Source organism: Salmo salar, chromosome ssa17 (assembly GCF_905237065.1).
Source record: "Salmo salar chromosome ssa17, Ssal_v3.1, whole genome shotgun sequence".
Lineage (NCBI taxonomy): Eukaryota > Metazoa > Chordata > Actinopteri > Salmoniformes > Salmonidae > Salmo > Salmo salar.
In genome coordinates this window covers 17,654,589-17,677,150 of record NC_059458.1, presented here as the reverse complement: position 1 = coordinate 17,677,150, position 22,562 = coordinate 17,654,589, and the positions used below count along the sequence as shown (strand labels likewise).

The 22,562-nt window shown below is 44.5% G+C and overlaps 1 protein-coding gene across 1 annotated transcript in view; it reads right to left on the bottom strand.

Annotated features, from left to right (window-relative positions):
* The window catches only part of LOC106575303 (xin actin-binding repeat-containing protein 2-like), a 60,425-nt gene that overhangs the window by 19,037 nt on the left and 18,826 nt on the right, over positions 1–22,562 (bottom strand). Inside the window, 6 exon segments of the mRNA XM_014151752.2 lie at positions 136–239; positions 600–669; positions 2,871–2,963; positions 4,069–4,209; positions 5,580–5,755; positions 17,139–17,259. Coding sequence (XP_014007227.2) covers positions 136–239; positions 600–669; positions 2,871–2,963; positions 4,069–4,209; positions 5,580–5,755; positions 17,139–17,259 — 705 coding nt within the window.

Here is a 22,562-nt window from a genome sequence, read left to right as displayed (position 1 = left end):
AAATTCTCACGTCATCCAGTTTACTCAGTACACACTACCCTCAAAGTGAATTCCCCTGCTTTGATGTTGATATCATGGCATCGTCTAAACACAGACACTATAATGGCCATGTAGATAAACAGACTGCATCATTACCTTAATTTGCTTGCCCGGCGTGGCCTGTTCGATTGTCTTCTCATACTGCTGCTTCAAAGCCTGAGTGGAGACCTTTGGTAAGTCCTCTCCTCCAATGACCCTAACTGAAATAGAAACAGGAAGCAGTTGTCTCATTAAATGATTCTCAGTTTGAAGCCCAGTTGGTTTGGAGGAAAGTAAAATTGTGTCTTTAAAACCTACCATTTTCAATTCCGAAAGTGGCATTGATTACCCTATTCCCAATAGCAATATTTTTTACCTTCCTATGCCTTGATTTAATTTGCGGCCATGCACTGAATTTCTAATAGAAAAGCATCTGCAATACAATTCAATTCCACACCTCCTCTGTAATTTAGGCTTGGAGAATAATCTCCAGCTTTTCAACAGTCATTACTATACAGCGTACACTCTAGGGTGTGATCAAAAAAGCCACAAATTTAAATATGAATGGTATTATAATCTACCCGTTTCATCATAATGGTTTTCATAACTGGAGGCCACGTTGCTTTGTTGAACTCTTTGATCATGAGTCACCTGTAATGAGATGGAGGCAAGCGGTGAGCACAATAGGCAATTCTTCAAATTGATTTCCTTCACACACAGACATCAGAAAGGGTGTGTAAGTGGAATGTTCATTCGCAATGAAAACAGCATTTGTCTTACCACGTACGGTTAATTTAGTCCTGCATTTTTTTTTTTTACTTTACTATGTAGGAAAACTTTGGTAAACAAATAAAGTGATATGAGAAACAAAAAGTGTTAAAATTATTGACATACACTTAATTATAGATGTTGCGGGTAGTTGCAGGGGCAGCTAACATATTGAGTTTAAACAATTAGACTTATTGAGTAGATGTGGGCTGAAATGATGGGAAACGGTCTAGCAGGCTTCATGATGGGCTCAATATGTGTTTGTGAGAAATAGGTTTAGTTTGAGACTGCACAGTTGCAGGGTTAAGGGTCCAAGTGAATATAAAGACTAATTAAAATATATATATATATATTTACAGTTGAAGTCGGAAGTTTACATACACCTTAGCCAAATACATTTAAACTCAGTTTTTCACAATTTCTGACATTTAATTCTAGTAAAAAATCCCTGTTTTAGGTCAGTTAGGATCACCACTTTATTTTAAGAATGTGAAATGTCAGAATAATAGTAGAGAGAATGATTTATTTCAGCTTTTATTTCTTTCATCACATTCCCAGTGGGTCAGAAGTTTACATACACTCAATTAGTATTTGGTAGCATTGCCTTTAAATTGTTTAACTTGGGTCAAACATTTTGGGTAGCCTTCCACAAGCTTTCCCACAATAAGTTGGGTGAATTTTGGCCCATTACTCCTGACAAAGCTGGTGCAACTGAGTCAGGTTTGTAGGCCTCCTTGCTTGCACATGCTTTTTCAGTTCTGTCCACAGATTTTCTATGGGATTGAGGTCAGGGCTTTGTGATGGCCACTCCAATACCTTGACTTAGTTGTCCTTAAGCCATTTTGCCACAACTTTGGAAGCATGCTTGTGGTCATTGTCCATTTGGAAGACCAATTTGTGACCAAGCTTTAACTTCCTGACCGATGTCTTGAGATGTTGCTTCAATATATCCACATCATTTTCCTCATCATGATGCCATCTATTTTGTGAAGTGCACCAGTCCCTCCTGCAGCAAAGCACCCCCACAACATGATGCTGCCACCCCCATGCTTCACGGTTGGGATGGTGTTCTTCGGCTTGCAAGCCTCCCCCTTTTTCCTCCAAACATAACGATGGTCATTATGGCCGAACATTTATATTTTTATTTCATCAGACCAGAGGACATTTCTCCAAAAAGTATGATCTTTGTCCCCATGTGCAGTTGCAAACCGTAGTCTGGCTATTTTATGGCAGTTTCGGAGCAGTGGCTTCTTCCTTGCTGAGCGGCTTTTCAGGTTATGTCAATATTGGACTTGTTTTACTGTGGATATAGATACTTTTGTACCTGTTTCCTCCAGCATCTTCACAAGGTCATTTGCTGTTGTTCTGGGATTGATTTGCACTTTTTGCACCAAAGTATGTTCATCTCTAGGAGACAGAACGTGTCTCCTTCCTGAGTGGTATGACAGCTGCGTGGTCCCATGGTGTTTATACTTGCGTACTATTGTTTGTACAGATGAACGTGGTACCTTCAGGCATTTGGAAATTGCTCCCAAGGATGAACCAGACTTGTGGAGGTCTACAAATTTTTTTCTGAGGTCTTGGCTGATTTCTTTTGATTTTCCAATGATGTCAAGCAAAGATGCACTGAGTTTGAAGATAGGCCTTGAAATACATCCACAGGTACACCTCCAATTGACTCAAATGATGTCAGTTAGCTTATCAGAAGCTTCTAAAGCCATGACATCCTTTTCGGGAATTTTCCAAGCTGTTTAAAGGCAAGGCCAACTTAGTGTATGTAAACTTCTGACCCACTGGAATTGTGCTACAGTGAATTATAAGTGAAATAATCTGTCTGTAAACAATTGTTGGAACAATTACTTGTGTCGTGCACAAAGTAGATGTCCTAACCGACTTGCCAAAACTATAGTTTGTTAACAAGAAATTTGTGGAGTGGTTGAAATATGAGTTTTAATGACTCCAACCTAAGTGTATATAAACTTCTGACTTCAGCTGTATATGAGAGAAAAGCTGAGTAATGATCTGAATTCATTGGTAAATACCAGGTAAGTAATGCATTGTAATAATGTTTAAGTGTATATTACCTCCTGGCCATGGAAGTAGGCCACTTGCTGAGTGGTGGGAATGACCTCCCTGACACTGCTCCTCACTGTCACCTCCTGTGAGCTGGACACCTCCTGTCAGAAAGACCACACACAGACCGTTCACACACTAGGCCTACGTATTTATGATTCACAAACACAAATGTCTCCAGATGCCGGTGGGTGTGGTTTATGCTGGTTCTGCTTTACGGGGGTACTTTACTTGAGGGCGGCATACAATATTTTGTCACGGACCCGCTCCACTAGCGTCTGTTCCTTTCGCTGACAGGTTGCAAGCAACACACTCTCACACAAACACTCTAACACACACACACATTGTAGCTAGCAGTCACTAACACACAGCAATATTGTGTTCCCCATGACAGCAGACCATATTTAGCAGCAGGAGGGGAAAATATGAATGTTTAGAGAGCAAAGCTTACAGGAACATTAATCTGCTACAAATAATACATCATTTCCTATCAATTGCAGAGCTCTCTCTGTGTAAATAGTAGACAGTAACTTAAGGAGAGAGTGAGTGACAAATAGAGAGAGGTGGACAATCTCTGAAGTAAATTGAAAATACACCAAATGCACCTCAAATAGGTTTTTGAAATTGAATACCTGAAATTGGACGTTATTTCACTGGCATTTAGAGCATAGAAGCATACGTGTCAGAATAGTACTGGCTCCCTGAGACCACCTAGGTCTGGAATAACATATGTTGTTGCTGTACAACTTGCCATACAGCAAAAACAAAACAGCATGTGGACCCATTACCTGAGCTGCAGAGACACGTAAAAAGGCTCTTGACGCAAAGTAACAACAACTCAACAAAACCCACTGCTCCACATCTGACCACAGCCCCATGCATCATTAAGTATTTACACAAGTCTGGGCCCACTCTCTGAATCGAGCCTGTTTTAAGCTCGGCAGGATGAGAGAGAATGCATGACTGGGCAAAATTGAATCGACTTCTATGAGATCCAGTGAGATCACTACAGCATGCTGAGTCATCACACACCTCTATCCCTGTGTGGCTGTGACCTGTATATGGGCTTTCTGCCTTGTTTTACTAGGGATTTGTATGACTCAGTGTGGTCAGTATGGTTCAGCATGCTTTACTATGGTAGTGCAATATAAATAAATAAGAATACATTTCTACGTATGGCTTATGCTTTGCCTGTTTAGTTGCCAGTACCTGCACGGATCTCTTTTCTAAGTGGACCTGGGTAATGCTGGTCTGGGACTGGGAGGAGGAGGCGTACTCCTGGCTCTCAAACTGTTTCTTCACGCTGGCCAAACCCCCTGGCAGAGAACAGGCTTCAGACTCCTCCATAACCTATTAAGAGAAGACATAGGCATCATTAGTTCGAGTCATCTCCATGCAAACAGTTCTCATTAAAGTATCTTCAGGGGTACAGTGGTAGTTAATGCAGAAGTTATAGTTCCCGGGACTTCCTGAAGGGGGCATAAGTGAGCAGCCTATTCCACAGGACTAGACTACTTCCAACCCTAAATACAGTAGGGAGTAATGACTTGGACCTCATGACGTTTGCAAGAGAAGGATGTCCCCAGTCTCCCCACACAATTGGAAATCCCAAATATCTGTGACATCATGTCAAATCAAACTAACTAGTACAACACAGCATAACAGTATCAAGCTATGTTTTAGCTGCGTATGCAGACAGTAGCTGTAAAGGTATTGATAGATAGTTCTGGTCCAGATTCTGTCTGTTACCCCTCATAGTGTTCAGTAACCCTACAGCCCAGCCTCCCACCGTCAGCTGTCAGCAGCCTGCCCATGGGCCGTGACACTGGGGTCAACGGAGGTCACCGCAGTGGCACCGACAAATGACACTGATGGCCTCAGAGCAAATCTACATAGCTGTCATTATTCAGTACTGAATGTAAAAGTAAATGATGTGTGATGAATGTTGATATCCCACTACTTGTCTTCAGAATGTTACATATTACTGTGTGGACAGAGCTTCCTGGAATATGTGGTCGCTGGAAGATCTTTGTAGTGTCCAGGAATATTCAACACTGGGTTTCTTTCTGACAAAAGAGGAATTATTTCTATCCATGAGGATTCTCAATATAAAAAGGCTTAGGAATATAAAAATGTCTTCCTGACTTCCTTTCAGTTCCAATCAGATAACAGTGACCTGGGTATAGAGAAGCTGAATGGAATGCAACAGACCAGGGAAGAGAAGCCATATAATAGTGAATAATAGTGAACCGCTGACTCACGTATAGTAAAAGGCTAAAAGGTTGAGGCTCCGATGGCTTCAGTCCACAGACTGAGTTGAATTAATGGCCTTGGCTTAGTACATGCCCTCGTTTTCAATTACAGGTCGGACAAAGTGTAAGCTGCTTTCGGAGAGGTGTTTCTTTACGCTGATGAACCAGGCATGTAAGCTCTTTTTTGTTGTGGTTTTTTTTTTACACAGCATGTTTATGTGGTCATGGATGTCTGTGTAGAAAAGTTTTGAGAATGCGTCATATTTGGAGATAGGTGAAAATGTTCTGTTAATAATACCCATTAAAATGGGACGCACTGCCAATTATACCACACACATGGAAATGTGTGTGTTTGAAGGTATAGTGTCTGTCTGCCTGTCCTGCCTGCTTAGCAGCCTGTCTAGTTATTATCCTTGGAGTGTCTTTCCCTCCATCTCTCTTTACGTCCTTGTGGAAGTATCCCCTTACCGTGGCGGATGAGCTGCTGGCCTCCTTCTTGGACACGGCCGCCTGATACATGGCCATGCGTTCCTTTAGTGACACGGACTCCGCCTCCTCGCTGGTGGGCGCTCCTCCGTCTCCTTTCCTCTGACTCACCACCCCTTCCCTTTCCTCAGGACGTCCTGGCCTGGTTCCCCCCGCAGCTGCAAAACGCAACAGTTTACTCTCCAGGACATGAGAATGCAGTTTATGCACATAGAGAGCCGAATCCTGACTTGAAAGCGGCGTTTGTCACACGAATTTCTGCGTTCTTTCTCATCCTTGATTTACAGTAAATCCATGGTTTACGTAAGAGTCAGATCAGTTATGAGTCAACCTTTCAGCGTTTCAGCCCATTGATGTCCACCATTTCGTGGTGCAAATAGACTAATGGTCAAATAAAATAAAACACGAACAGAATAGATACTTTCAAGAGATACTTGTTGAAATAACCATGGACGACATTTTAACAGGACGTATTGGAAACCAGCTGTGCTAGCTATGTCCTGTTATCTGTAAGGACGGGGCCATGATGTAACTGCGAGCGGCAGAGCGTCAACAGTGACAATCTCCACCAGTGTAGGCTGCTGTAGGGAGGACGGCTCATAGTAATGGCTGGAATGGAGTCAGTGGAATGGTATCAAACACAAACACGCGGTTTCCATGTAGTTTATACCATTCCATTGACTCCATTCCAGCCATTATTATGAGCCATCCTCCCCTCAGCAGCCTCCACACTCCGTCTGGCCTGTTCCAGAACCACGTCCTGTCACATGTTCCTTACAGGACCCCTATATACATAGCCATAGACAAGACAATGGGGATTCACAAAGGATGTTGTCATGAAACTGAAGCGAGTCAAACTCATCAATCAAACAGGACTGCTCTAACATCACACGCACACACACACCAATGGACGCGCACACTGATTAGTGGTTAGTACAGTACATCCCTGTAGACGTCCAATTAGAGTCAAGTATTGATTTATGGTTGACTCCGCTCCGCTATAAGGCATCGTTAAGCCAGTGAGATGACTCCACTGAGGATCTCCCTAACACCCACACTGGGCCTCAAGGCTTTTAGCATGTTGATTCTGCCTGGGTTATAATGCATTGAGATCAAAGAGGCAACGGATGGAAATGGTAATAGTTTTATGTAGTACACGTTGACATTTCTATGTTGTGGATTTTCTCTGCTGTTTCACATACTGGGGGGGGGGGGGGGATCTTAGCCAAAACAGAAGCACATGGATAGAACACTGGTATATTTTAAGGAACTATTCCAATGGTAACTCGGCTACAACTATTAGCGATTAAAGCTATTCTTTGCTTGGTACATACCGTACGCATATACCCCTATGGTGAAGAGCTAGTCGTCCTAATGCCTGTCAGACCACTTTTAGAAAAGTCCTATGAATACATGTGTTACTATCTGCCGGTTTGATTTCCTATTCCTGGAATTGACTGGTTATCTGACCGGATGACACAAGTCAAACATCCTCCCTACTTCAAGTCTATTAAAACAGGGACAAAGTATACTACTCAAAAAAATAAAGGGAACACTTAAACAACACATCCTAGATCTGAATGAAATAAATAATCTTATTAAATACTTTTTTCTTTACATAGTTGAATGTGCTGACAACAAAATCACACAAAAATAATCAATGGAAATCCAATTTATCAACCCATGGAGGTCTGGATTTGGAGTCACACTCAAAATTAAAGTGGAAAACCACACTACAGGCTGATCCAACTTTGATGTAATATCCTTAAAACAAGTCAAAATGAGGCTCAGTAGTGTGTGTGGCCTCCACGTGCCTGTATGACCTCCCTACAACGCCTGGGCATGCTCCTGATGAGGTGGCGTTGTACTCCTGGACAGTCTGTGGTTCAACGTGGCGTTGGTGGATGGAGCGAGACATGATGTCCCAGATGTGCTCAATTGGATTCAGGTCTGGGGAACGGGCGGGCCAGTCCATAGCATCAATGCCTTCCTCTTGCAGGAACTGCTGACACACTCCAGCCACATGAGGTCTAGCATTGTCTTGCATTAGGAGGAACCCAGGGCCAACCGCACCAGCATATGGTCTCACAAGGGGTCTGAGGATCTCATCTCGGTACCTAATGGCAGTCAGGCTACCTCTGGCGAGCACATGGAGGGCTGTGCGGCCCCCCAAAGAAATGCCACCCCACACCATGACTGACCCACCGCCAAACCGGTCATGCTGGAGGATGTTGCAGGCAGCAGAACGTTCTCCACGGCGTCTCAGGACTCTGTCACGTCTGTCACGTGCTCAGTGTGAACCTGCTTTCATCTGTGAAGAGCACAGGATGCCAGTGGCAAATTTGCCAATCTTGGTGTTCTCTGGCAAATGCCAAACGTCCTGCACGGTGTTGGGCTGTAAGCACAACCCCCACCTGTGGACGTCGGGCCCTCATACCACCCTCATGGAGTCTGTTTCTGACCGTTTGAGCAGACACATGCACATTTGTGGCCTGCTGGAGGTCATTTTGCAGGGCTCTGGCAGTGCTTCTCCTGCTCCTCCTTGCACAAAGGCGGAGGTAGCGGTCCTGCTGCTGGGTTGGTGCCCTCCTACGGCCTCCTCCACGTCTCCTGATGTACTGGCCTGTCTCCTGGTAGCGCCTCCATGCTCTGGACACTACGCTGACAGACACAGCAAACCTTCTTGCCACAGCTCGCATTGATGTGCCATCCTGGATGAGCTGCACTACCTGATCCACTTGTGTGGGTTGTAGACTCCGTCTCATGCTACCACTAGAGTGAAAGCACCGCCAGCATTCAAAAGTGACCAAAACATCAGCCAGGAAGCATAGGAACTGAAAAGTGGTCTGTGGTCCCCACCTGCAAAACCACTCCTTTATTGGGGGTGTCTTGCTAATTGCCTAGAATTTCCACCTGTTGTCTATTCCATTTGCACAACAGCATGTGAAATTTATTGTCAATCAGTGTTGCTTCCTAAGTGGACAGTTTGATTTCACAGAAGGGTGATTGACTTGGAGTTACATTGTTTTGTTTAAGTGTTCCCTTTATTTTTTTGAGCAGTGTATATTTTGTCTCATAAACAAACAGGATTTCTCACAGGAGCCAAGCACTTGGATTGGCTACCATGTGATGAAAGCATGTTCCCTTTAACCACCATTTTTAGATCCTCCTGCTATGGTGGGCGTGTTAGTGTTAACCAATCACCCTGCGCTGCCGAGAGAGATAGCTAGAGGATGACTGACCAGCGCAGCAACGTCCAAAAATAAATGTGGGTTTTACCCGCTCTTGACTATAAATACGGGCCAGATACTCTGCACCTGAGATCACCTGAAAGCTGACACTCGTTTAACACAGCGAACGAGGGATAATGTCCTCATTTATCACTGGGGATAAGTGCGTACCACACGTCATGGTTCTGGCCCCGGTTTCCCAAAGGCATCTTAAGGCTAAATTCCTCGTTAGAACCTTCGTAGGAGCATCGTTAAATCTCCGAGCTGTTTCCCAAAACCATTATTAACGTTGCACTTGAAAACGTTTGTAATCTAACGCCTGCCTCGGACCACTCGTAGAACAGCAAAGTGCGTTGTTAGAGGTTTGTTTGCGTTCCTGCGTCACTTTATCCACAGCAGATCTCCGGTAATTAGAATAAGCCACCTCAATATTTGTAGCCGTAGGTGGTAATATCTCTCTAGGAGCTGATCTGCTGTCAGTATTGGGGAATAATTATAATGTTAAGGAAAGATTTGAATGGAGAAAGCTTATCCAAGAGCAGCGCTCCCTTTCTATTGATCCTATCAGTATTGACACATGCACGTACAACACACTTAGTGACCTTTCTCTCTGCCAGGTGTTTTGGAAAACGTGTGTTATATCTTCGGACATTGTAGGAAAGATGCATATTTTAAACAATCCTAACCCTAAATTACATCTCTACCAGGAAACTGGGCCCTGGGCTGTCAGTAAGACAGACAGACATACAAGCGTTCTGATGCCATAAAACCATTGACAACAGTCCCTTGGTATGTTCAGCCTGCGAGCGGAGGTATGGTGGTGAATGAATGCAAAGCTCGCCATAGCGGGAAAGTGAGGTAACTAAACCAGGCTCCATGAGAGTCGCAAAATAAATCCTACTTTTTTTCCGGCCCTGTCTGCAGTCATGTTTCCCAGTAAGAGAAAGAGGGATGAAGGGGAAAGAGAGAGAGGGAGAGGTCAAACACAAGGACATCTCAAAAGAGCTCAATTTCTCCAGAAGCCTAAAAGCTTTTTCATCTACATCACTGGCACGTTCCTTTGTTTAATTAGCGATATCAACCGATTTCAATGATTATAACGTTTACAAATGACTTATCTTACTGGGTAAGATGCCATAATCTTCCAGCAGATTACCATCTGTTTGCGTTTTGACATCGCTATCTTAAAAGCAGATTTTTATTTTCCTATATTAACTTCCCTTCCATGGAAGGCCACCTACTGTATGATTAGTCAGCAGTGTGTTTGCGGAAACTCCACATGGAAGGGATGTGTGGCTCTTATTCTCTTCCTGAGGAGTGATAACTCTTAATCTCTCTGATTTGCGAGGCAGCGGTGCCTTCATCTGGCCCTAGGGATAGGAGGGGGAGGTTGAGGCGGCTGATGGGTGGTTGGAGGTGGCGGGTGGGCGTCAGGAAAAGTCTATGGGGGAGAGAGTATGTGTGGGGGAGGCCTTGCATCTGGTATGCATGGCTCAGTGGCTATATTGAGCTGAGCCAGCCCCCCTCCCCCCCCCCCCCACGGTCACTGCTGCTGCTCTGCCTGTGGTTATGTGATCAGAGGTGGGCTACACTGCTAGCTAGCTAGCCTCATGGAACCACAGACCCAGAGCAGCAGCTGAGATCCTGAGCCAAAGCTCACTGTTCTGTGACTCCAGTTCAACTGGATGTTCCACATGCACAGAGACGACGCACAATTATTAAGCTGTCAAATGGATCAAAGAGACCACTGGATCGGCCTCAAGTACTGGATCGACCTCAAGTACTTGGTCACGATGTTTCTACTGAGTACGCTCACAGTCGAACGGTCGGAGAGCATTCCAGGCGAAATAACTAAGTCATATCAGATCGGAAAAAACAAGCTGACTTCATGCATACTTAACAATCCCACATCCTCGTGGAATCATGCTTCCTTTCGCAATTTTACATTTTATTCATTTATCCAGAGCATCTTACAGGATGCTCTGGATGCATCTTACAGGAGCAACTAGGGTCAAGTGCCGTGCTTAAGGGCACATCGACAGATCCCTCACCTAGATAGCGCGGGGATTCGAACCACCGACCCCTCGGTCACCGGCCCAATCAGCATCATCTGACAACTCTATACTTCTGGAACACGTTTAGAAGACTCTTGCTGTAATTCCAGTCCTGTTTTACATGGTAAAACAACCTAGTCGTACAGTACACGCAAGCAAAAGCTGTATAAGGCTGAAAAGGCAATCTTCTGTCAACACAGTCAATTCACCATTCAGCCTCTCATTCATCCAGTCCATATAGTATCTCTCTCTCTCTCTCTACATATCTCTCGAAGTGTCTTTGTGTGTCTCACTCAAATCAATCATGTGACAATGAATGTCAGTCCACCTTTACATGCAGAGTATTGTAACACACTGAAAGGCTATGAAGGTTGTAAAGACTGGCTTACTTACTGTAGTGCTCTCTATGCCTTTAGCACGACCGTGTACCTCGGACAATACAATCCCTCAGATGATGTTGAAGGGCCTTGAAATCCCCTGAGAGCCAGCAGCAGGGTATTTTCGCCCAGCCGTTACCAGAGGAAACTAAACAAAACCCTGGGAGGTGATTTAATGAGGGTTGGAGACCAGCTCCAGCAGTGTGCAATCAGCTCAGCTCTGTGGGGCCTAGTGGACAGTGACAGCTGATTTTATTTTAGATGCCCCCCCCTTCCTAAAAGACAGAGCTCAGGAGGGGTAGGGGGGCTTTTTTTAGATGAGGTACCCTACATTCCTTTTACCTTAAGTCACACGGACCTAACGGAACAGACGTTCTTCAATGAGACCTCGAAACCGGACCCGCAACGCTCGTTTCTCAGAGAGGAGGGGAAAAGACGAAGGGATGGGGTGGGTAATCAACCCAATGAGAGGACCGACCCAGATAACCTCATACACGTCCCGAAATCCAGAAATATTGACAACGATGATTCACCATGATGACGTTCTTTTAATATCTTTGATGATGAAATGTGTGAATCCACCCTAGGCTCCCTTTTAAGAGCCACAGAGAGCAGGACTTTTTACATGCCAAAAATGAAAAGTAGAAAGTGAAGGGGACTGAGTAGAGGGCAGACACCTGAGGTTCAGGGATCTCTCTTGGCTGCCCGGGCCCAGATGGGGAACAGGGATACCAGATGGACAGGAGTCCCCTCTGAGACCACAACAGAGCCGCCTGTCATAGCTCGACCTGATGCATCAGCCATGATCATGGCATTTACAACACACTATATACAAATATATCTCAGATCTTAGTGTGTGTGTGTGTGTGTGTGTGTGTGTGTCTGTGTGTGTGTGTGTGTGTGTGTGTGTGTGTGTGTGTGTGTGTGTGTGTGTGTGTGTGTGTGTGTGTGTGTGTGTGTTTGTGGTACCGGGCCTGTCTAAGTAACTGAGTGACGCTGCTCCCTCTTTGTGCCATCGAGGCTCCCTCCCCTTAAGTTACTGCCCAGCCTTTCTGAACTGCCTGGCTGAACAGCACCTTATCATCTGAAGATGGAAGAACATCACCTGTCACGACTTCCGCTGAAGTCGGTTCCTCTCCTTATTCGGGCGGCGGTCGACATCACCGGCTTTCTAGCCATCGCCGATCCACTTTTCATTTTCCATTTGTTTTGTCTTTGTTTTACACACCTGGTTTCAATTCCCCAATTACTTGTTCATTATTTAACCCTCTGCTCCCCCATGGTTGATTGTGAGTGATTGTTTGTCTTGTATACGGTCCGTTATTGTGGGCTCGGTATATTGTGTTGTATTTGTGTATTCTTGAGTAAATACGTTGATTACTCATATCTGCTGTCCTGCGCCTGACTCTGCCCAATTTGTAAGTCGCTCTGGATAAGAGCGTCTGCTAAATGACTTAAATGTAATGTAAATGTACACCAGCTACACACAGACCGATTACATCACCCAAGACCTGCCAGATCTCTACATTAGTTTTGTTTGTTTTTACAGCGTGTTTGAAATTCTTTGTAATGAAAAACGCTGTATAAAATAAATCTATTATTATTAAAGCCACTTGTGTTCTGGGAATCATTGATAACATTTCCAGGAACTGTTACATAAATGCATGCCTTAAAGCTAGAATCCTTAGTTGCTAGATCCATTTTTGGACTTATTGATTCCCATTGATTCTTGAAGAATATCTTATAAATGCTTAATGAGTTTAGTTCAACTGTCGTACCCCATCAGAACCCCGAATAGCTTGCTTTACCTCAATGTTTATAAAACAGCATGAATGTAAAGAAACACATTAGAGATTCAAAACATGGTTAAAACTATACATTTGATATCATAAATTTGAGAGTGGTTAAATTTCTCCAGCCCCATTACTTAGCTTTTTAGCTAAACAGGGGCGGGGAGTGTGTTTTGTTATTGTTTCAATTAAGAATTCTATCTTAAGAACACACATAAATTAAATGCAATATTTGGTGACTGGAAACTTGGCCCTTTACTTGACATACAAGAAGTATCATTCAATCATTTATCATTGAACTGACATCATGTCGTAGTTAAAGGGCAATTCCGCCACTTTTCAACCTCATATTCATCATCTCCAGCACCAAACCAGTGTTTCCATACAGTGAGGTCCAAAATTATTGATACCCTTGTTAAAGATGAGCAATAATAAGTGTATAAAATAAATAATTCAAATACTGAGCTATGTTATATGCTCCAAAAAAATTGGTCAGAGAAAGAGATTTTGTTTAACAAGAAATACATTTTATTTTTTACCTCATAAGGATCCGCCCCTTTTTTAACATTTTCGCCTAAAATGGCATACCCAAATCTAACTGCCTGTATCTCAGGCCCTGAAGCAAGGATATGCATATTCTTTGTACCATTTGAAAGGAAACACTTTGAAGTTTGTGGAAATGTGAAAGGAATGTAGGATAATATAACACATTAGATCTGGTAAAAGATAATGCAAAGAAAAAAAACAAAGGTCATAATGTATTATTCCAGCCCAGGTGCAATTTGGATTTTGGCCACTAGATGGCAGCAGTGTATGTGCATAGTTTTAGACTGATCCAATGAACCAATGTATTTCTGTTCAAAATGTTGTATCAAGACTGCCCAAATGTGCCTAATTTGTTTATTAATAATTTTTCAAGTTCAAAACTGTGCATTCTCCTCAAACAATAACATGCTATTATTTTACTGTAATAGCTACTGTAAATTGGACAGTGAAGTTAGATTAACAATAATTTAATCTTTCTGCCAATATCAGATATGTCTATGACCTGGGAAATGTTCTTGTTACTTACAACCTTATGCTAATCACATTAGCCTACATTAGCTCAACGGTCCCATGGGGGACACACCAATCCTGAAGAAGTTTTAAGGTAGGAGTCAAAATTATTGACACCCCTGAAGATTCTTATAAATAAAGAAGTCAAAAGTGTAGTATTTGGTCCCATATTCATAGCAATGACTTTGCAAACTTGTTGGATGCATTTGCATTTCATTTTGGTTGTGTTTCAGATTATTTTGTGTCCAATAGAAATGCATGGTAAATAATGTATTGTTTCATTTTTAAGTCCCTTTTATTGTAAATCGAATATAATATGTTTCTAAACACTACTACATTAATGTGGATGCCACAATGATTACGGATAATCCTAAATGAATTGTGAATAATGATGAGTGAGAAAGTTAAAGATGTCATACCCCCAAGACAGGCTATCCTCCCTGTTATTGGTAATGGCGAAGAGGTTAGTATGTCTTGGGGGTATGGTCTTTGACCCTCTGTAACTTTCTCACTAACCTGCAGAAAGAGAAAAGAGCTCAGCATGAAAGAGGGGAGTAAACTTTGCCCAACAAGAGCGAGCCCCCCTTAAGCCATTGACCTTGTGAGAATAGCTTCATCACGCTAACTTCTCTCATTCAGGCCTTTTATTAAAGACTGATTAGCATTAGCTCGCTCAAGGCATCAATGTGCAGACCCTGACCTTTCTTGACATTCTACCCAGGGTACTCCTGGTTCTGTTCAGAAAGCCTCCAGGTATTGTATAGTTCACTAAATTCAAGTAGATAGCATTGATTGTTGTTTTCTGGCCATGCAGAGGAAACACAGTGCATACCATAGGAGGCTATTGGGAGGAGCTATAGGAGGAAGGGCTCATTGTATTGGCTGGAAAGGAATTAATGGAACAGTATCAAACATATGGAAACCACATGATTGACTCCATTCCATAAATTCCATTCCAGCCATTACAATGAGCCCTTCCTCCTATATCTCCTCCCACCAGCCTCCTCTGGTGTGTAAGTACCCCCAGAGTCAGACATAGCAGTGCATCGACTAAAGGAAAGCCTGCTTATCTCTGCTGTAGGAACCTGTGCCATGCTGATAATCCCTCTGAAATTGCACATGGATTTCCTGTTCGTGGAGTGTAAACAAACTCGCCCGGAATATCTGATGTCATAGACAGCATCCCTTGGTGCTTTATCAGCTAGCTAATGCCTGCAGGCCTTCAAAGGGTTAATAATGAACGCATTTCACAAATTCTGGAAACTTTTTTTGTTAAGGCACAGTAGATGTGTATGCAAATTCACTGGCAATGCTTATTTTCAGGTCAGTGTTTAGACAATAGATAATCACAGTTTATTTTATGTGCTGCCTGTCTAGGTAGAGACTCTTGTCCCTCAAAGCACCTTAGCCCTCTGATTCTGTTTGAGTATTGTGCTTAATGGAAGATAATGGGAGGAAGTGAACTTTTGCCATTTAGAGAAGCCCTAAGAGAAACAATGTGGATCAATAGGTGTCAATCTGAGTGACTGGAGCTTCGATTTCCAATTCAAGCAGGAATCCTGAGGCTAAAATCTCCTCCAATAACCTTCGTTGGGTAAAATCCCAAAACAAATTTGCCTTGTTTAACAAAATCAGTGGTGCTTTTCCCAACGGAGCGTATCCCCTGATATTATAAAATAATACCACTACAACTGTGAATATTACATTCCATATAAAAAATATAGTGTTGTTTGGACCCACAGGTGTGGGCTATATAAACCAGATCCAGAATCCAGTGGGATATGCAAAAGGGAGATATTGTAACCAAGGTTGTCTATTTAAAAGACAAAAGCATGCTGGTTCGAAGGTGAGGTTGGTACTTGTTTAAAGCACAAAGCGCAGTGTGTCGTTCACAGGTCTTTATTTAACACGGTGGCTTTGGCCAAACAGCTCCTTTACCTCCTCTGTCACTCACTGTGAGCTGTAAATCACATGATGCTGTCACTGACATGACACAGTCAATCGGTCAGCTCTCACAGACCCTCATCAGTTACACCAACACCGGTCTGCAAAGGCCACAGTGTCTTCCAGCTTTAGCCACCACAGTGATTTAGGACTGCTTAACCATTTCACATGACCGACGTAACATTTGAGAAGAGAAAAAAAAACATTTTGGAGATTGAATTGCTGTATATAGGTTGTTATTGAAACCACAACAACAACTAGGAGTCGTGTCGTGTGTGTGAGTGTGTGTGAGAGAGAGAGTGTGTGTGTGAGTGTGTGTGCGTGTCTGTGTGTGTCTGTGTGTGTGCGCGTGTGAGTAAGTAAATGAGTGAAACACACAGTGAGCTGTCATCAATCCACTGAGCCTTTCTGTATCACTCACTCACTCACTCACTCACTCACTCACTCACTCACTCACTCACTCACTCACTCACTCACTCACTCACTCACTCACTCACTGAAGCACCTCAACATGACCCCAATGTCACACACTCAAGGGCTATCTCACTCGGGTCACGTCCTCTGCCTTCACACGTGTAATTCATTTAAATGGAGTGAAACAGTGAAATGTATATTTGTGGATGGTTTTCCATAAAGAAACATATATCTGAGAACCTTTTTAAATGAGAAATACTGCAGTTTTTTTAGATGGAGAATACTGCACCTTCCCCACGACTACTCTGTACAGCCAGTGTTATCAGTTGCAGTGGAAAAGAGAGAACCCACAATGTAGCCACTCACCAACTTCTCCTATCACAGTAATGGAAACACTGTTTCTGTATCTAGGGTTATTCATTTTCTGCCTCGGATGATACTCAATTCCCAGAGTTGATTTGATCCCACAAAGGACAATACAGTATATTCTCAACACACAAGCTCGTCTTCGGATTTCTCTCTCAAGTACACATAACCAGTATCACATTCTGTAGCTGCTATGTGGATTTGAAGAAATTCTTTGAAAGTTGTGAAACCTGATTTCTGATGGAATAAAAGTCCAGGAGGAGGAGGAGGTAGTGTGTAATACTACTTAAGTAAGTAATGAACTACTTACAGAGGCTGGGGTCATGAGTTGAGGCCATCTTCTCACCAGGTGATGGGTCCCTCTTCTGGTCCAGCTGGTAGCTACTGGCTGGGGCTCTTCTGGATGGGCTGGACTGTACAGCTCTCACTTCCTGGTTAGGGAAAGAGAGGGAGGGACGGAGGAGAGAGAGACAGGAGGAGTTGGTGAGTATATTATCAGAGGAAACACCTGTGCTTTCCCAGAAGGGGGTGATGATTGAGGTACAGGTCATAGCTCAATCGGCACACACACACACAGGCTGCTATACACACACACACATGCCCATACACACACACACACACACATGCCCATATCTGAAAAATGATCCACCCAGTGAGTGTTAGGTGTCACTGAACCCCTGGACACCAGTGGAACATTATCAATGGTAGCAAGGATGTCTGTGTCTGTTGACTGGATGGCAAACAAACTTCTGAACTTACAGCGCAAACACTGACGACCTTGACTGGAATGTGCAAAACAGGCATCGACTGGAAAGTTACAGCAAACAAAACACTCCAGTGAATTTTAATTGGCAAACTCTTGGTGTGTGTAGCAGCTTAAGGCTCCACCCTTCAACAGAATTGTAGGTTACACAACTACCGTGTCAGACAAAACGCAATATTACAATGCAAAACATGTCTCGTTGTTCGTGGTATATCCTTGAGGCATATAATCTTGTGTTTCCTGAAGTGTTTTTTTTGTCAAATGTAGAAACCAGTAGAATAAGCACGCCTAGTTTTCTTGCAAATCAGCACTGTCTGGAACAAACACACCTATGTGTTGTTTTCCAAAAACTATTTGCAAATCAAATGTGTTCCCTGTGGTATTTCATCTACAGATTCCCAGGACCTGGGGAAGAGTGACAACAAGCAAACAACAACACAAGGACACAACAGACAATGCTCCAAAACACACTGCCACAATCAGAGAAACGCACCTGAGACAAATCTGGGACACACACACACACACACACACAAGGACACAATGTATTTGAAGGGCATGTCCATGAGAGGAACAGCTTGTGCGGTGTGTCGAGGTTACAGGTCCCAAAACAGCGTGAACAGAGTTGGGTTCTTCGATTGACTGAATGTGGGACTTAGTCCCTCACACTTCAAGCTTTGTCAACAGCAGAACAGTAGTAAACACCATGTAGCCGAACGCTCCATTCCGTAAAACTCGAACCACTCCTCTCCTCAAGAACGAGCTCCCAGCCTCCCACTGGATCGTCTTACCATTTCTGTTGACGTCTCCCGTTATTTAATAATAGTAATAGTAAGTCTACGGCAGCGCTGTGTGTTGCTCCGGAGATGTTTAAAAGCGTCATTAGTGGCAATAGAACTGATGTTTGAACAGCATTTGTGTCTGTGAAGTAGGGATTGACGGTATAGAGAGGACTGTGTGCTAATCTCGAGATGAGGGTTCCATTCAATCTAATCCACAAGGGGATGTTGGAGTCAAATCTCCTGTAAATAATAATGCTCCACTACAAACATGTTGGCACAGTGAGCTTATTTTACTGTTTACAAGAATCCAGTTGCTGTCACGTCCTGACCCTAGTAAGATGTCATTTTCTATAGTAGAGTAGGGCAGGGCGTGACAGGGGGTGTTTTGGGTTGTTCTATGTTTAAGTTATAGTGTTCTATTTCTATGTTGGGATTGTTTGGGGTTGATCTCTAATTGGAGGCAGCTGATCCTCATTGCCTCTGATTAGAGATCATATTTAAGTAGGGGATTTTCTCATTGTTGTTTGTGGGTTATATTTTTTGAGTAGTGTGTTTTCCTCGCTGCATCACGGTTTGTTGTTTTGTGTTTTCAAGTATTTAAGTGTATTGCATTTCAGTTTCACGTTTAATAAATATGTGGAACTACAAACACGCTGCGGGTTGGTCTGATCCTTCGAACAGCCGTGACAGAATAACCCACCAACAAAGGACCAAGCAGCGTGGAATGGAGCAGCGGGAGTCGTGGACATGGGAGGACATACTGGAGGGAAAAGGATCCTGGACGTGGGAGGAAATCCAGGCCGGAATGGATCGCCTCCGATGGGAACAGGTGGAAGCAGCGAGGGAAGTACAGCGACGAGATCAACAGGCAAGGCAACGAAGGAAGCACGAGAGGCATTCCGGGGGGGGGGGGGGCACATGGGAAGTTGGGCAGAGTCAGGGTGGAGTCCTGAGCCAACTTCCCGTGCTTACTGTGGGGAGCAAGTGACGGGGCAGGCACCGTGTTGTGCGGTGATGCGGACTGTGTCGTCAGGGGGGCGCATTCACAGTCCGGTGCGATCTGTGCCTGCACCCTGCAGTTGTCGAGCTGAGTTGAGCATCCAGCCAAGGCGGGTTGTGCAAGCCATACGCTCCAGACCTCCAGTGCGCATTCGCGGCCCAGTACGTCCTGTGCCTGCTCCTCGCACTCTCCCTCCAGTGCGCCTCCATAGTCCAGTACGTCCTGTGCCTGCTCCTCGCACTCTCCTTTCAGTCGCATCCATAACCCGGTACGGCCAGTGCCTGCTGTGAGCACTCGGCCCTTAGTGCGTCTCCCCAGTCCGGTGAGACCGATTCCTGCTCCTCGCACTCTCCCTCCAGTGCGTCTCCATAGCCCAGTATGTCCTGTGCCTGCTCCCCGCACTCGCCCTGAGGTGCGTGTTACTAGTCTGGCGCCTCGTATTCCAGCTCCACACATCGGACCTCCAGCGACGCTCCTCAGCCCGGAGCCTCCAGCGATGCTCCTCAACCCGGAGCATCCAGCGGCGGTCCGCAACCCGGAGCCTCCAGCGGCGGTCCAGAGCCTTCAGCGGCGGTCCGCAGCCCAGAGCCTTCAGCGGCGGTTGGCGGTCCGAAGCCTCCGGCGATGATCCATGGTCTGGTTCCTCCGGACATACAGAAGCGGGGGTATCAGCGGGCGGCGGTGGTGGTACTACGCCCGGAACCAGAGCCGCCGCCATAGACATTAGTCACCCACCCTACCCTCCCTTTGTGTTTTTTTTTTTGCATTCGGAGTCTGCACCTTTGGGGGGGGGGTACTGTCACGTCCTGACCATAGTAAGATGTCATTTTCTATAGTAGAGTAGGGCAGAGCGTGACAGGGGGTGTTTTGGGTTGTTCATGTTTAAGTTCTAGTTTTCTATTTCTATGTTGGGATTGTTTGGGGTTGATCTCTAATTGGAGGCAGCTGATCCTCATTGCCTCTGATTATAGATCATATTTATGTAGGGGTTTTTCTCATTGTTGTTTGTGGGTTATATTTTTTGAGTAGTGTGTTTTCCTCTCTGGGTCACGGTTTGTTGTTTTGTGTTTTCAAGTATTTAAGTGTATTGCATTTCAGTTTCACGTTTAATAAATATGTGGAACTACGAACACGCTGCATGTTGGTCTGATCCTTCGAACAGCCGTGACAGAATACCAGGCAGACTGGGCTTGAGCCCCTCTGTGGCTATTCAGCTCTGAGGTCAGATGTCAACAAACAGGGCAGGATGTCAAACATCTTTATCAGCGGAGTGAGCATTTACATCACATAATATAGCCAGCAATTATATGACATATTTCTATACAAAACATGTCATATGTCTACATATATACACTGCTCAAAAAAATAAAGGGAACACTTAAACAACACAATGTAACTCCAAGTCAATCACCCTTCTGTGAAATCAAACTGTCCACTTAGGAAGCAACACTGATTGACAATAAATTTCACATGCTGTTGTGCAAATGGAATAGACAACAGGTGGAAATTCTAGGCAATTAGCAAGACACCCCCAATAAAGGAGTGGTTCTGCAGGTGGTAACCACAGACCACTTCTCAGTTCCTATGCTTCCTGGCTGATGTTTTGGTCACTTTTGAATGCTGGCGGTGCTTTCACTCTAGTGGTAGCATGAGACAGAGTCTACAACCCACACAAGTGGCTCAGGTAGTGCAGCTCATCCAGGATGGCACATCAATGCGAGCTGTGGCAAGAAGGTTTGCTGTGTCTGTCAGCGTAGTGTCCAGAGCATGGAGGCGCTACCAGGAGACAGGCCAGTACATCAGGAGACGTGGAGGAGGCCGTAGGAGGGCACCAACCCAGCAGCAGGACCGCTACCTCCGCCTTTGTGCAAGGAGGAGCAGGAGAAGCACTGCCAGAGCCCTGCAAAATGACCTCCAGCAGGCCACAAATGTGCATGTGTCTGCTCAAACGGTCAGAAACAGACTCCATGAGGGTGGTATGAGGGCCCGACGTCCACAGGTGGGGGTTGTGCTTACAGCCCAACACCGTGCAGGACGTTTGGCATTTGCCAGAGAACACCAAGAGTGGCAAATTCGCCACTGGCGCCCTGTGCTCTTCACAGATGAAAGCAGGTTCACACTGAGCACGTGACAGACGTGACAGAGTCTGGGGACGCCGTGGAGAACGTTCTGCTGCCTGCAACATCCTCCAGCATGACCAGTTTGGCGGTGGGTCAGTCATGGTGTGGGGTGGCATTTCTTTGGGGGGCCGCACAGCCCTCCATGTGCTCGCCAGAGGTAGCCTGACTGCCATTAGGTACCGAGATGAGATCCTCAGACCCCTTGTGAGACCATATGCTGGTGCGGTTGGCCCTGGGTTCCTCCTAATGCAAGACAATGCTAGACCTCATGTGGCTGGAGTGTGTCAGCAGTTCCTGCAAGAGGAAGGTATTGATGCTATGGACTGGCCCGCCCGCTCCCCAGACGTGAATCCAATTGAGCACATCTGGGACATCATGTCTCGCTCCATCCACCAACGCCACGTTGCACCACAGACTGTCCAGGAGTTGGCGGATGCTTTAGTCCAGGTCTGGGAGGAGATCCCTCAGGAGACCATCCGCCACCTCATCAGGAGCATGCCCAGGCGTTGTAGGGAGGTCATACAGGCACGTGGAGGCCACACACACTACTGAGCCTCATTTTGACTTGTTTTAAGGACATTACATCAAAGTTGGATCAGCCTGTAGTGTGGTTTTCCACTTTAATTTTGAGTGCGACTCCAAATCCAGACCTCCATGGGTTGATAAATTGGATTTCCATTGATTATTTTTGTGTGATTTTGTTGTCAGCACATTCAACTATGTAAAGAAAAAAGTATTTAATAAGATCATTTATTTCATTCACATCTAGGATGTGTTGTTTAAGTGTTCCCTTTATTATTTTGAGCAGTATATATATATATAGTTGAAGTCGGAAGTTTACATACACTTAGGTTGAAGTCATTAAAACTTGTTTTTCAGCCACTCCACAAATTCCTTGTTAACAAACTATAGTCGGTTAGGACAGCTACTTTGTGCATGACACAAGTAATTTTTCCAACAATTGTTTACAGACAGATTATTTCACTGATAATTCACTGTATCACTTCCAGTGTGTCAGACGTTTACATACACCCAGTTGACAGTGCCTTTAAACAGCTTGGAAAATTCCAGA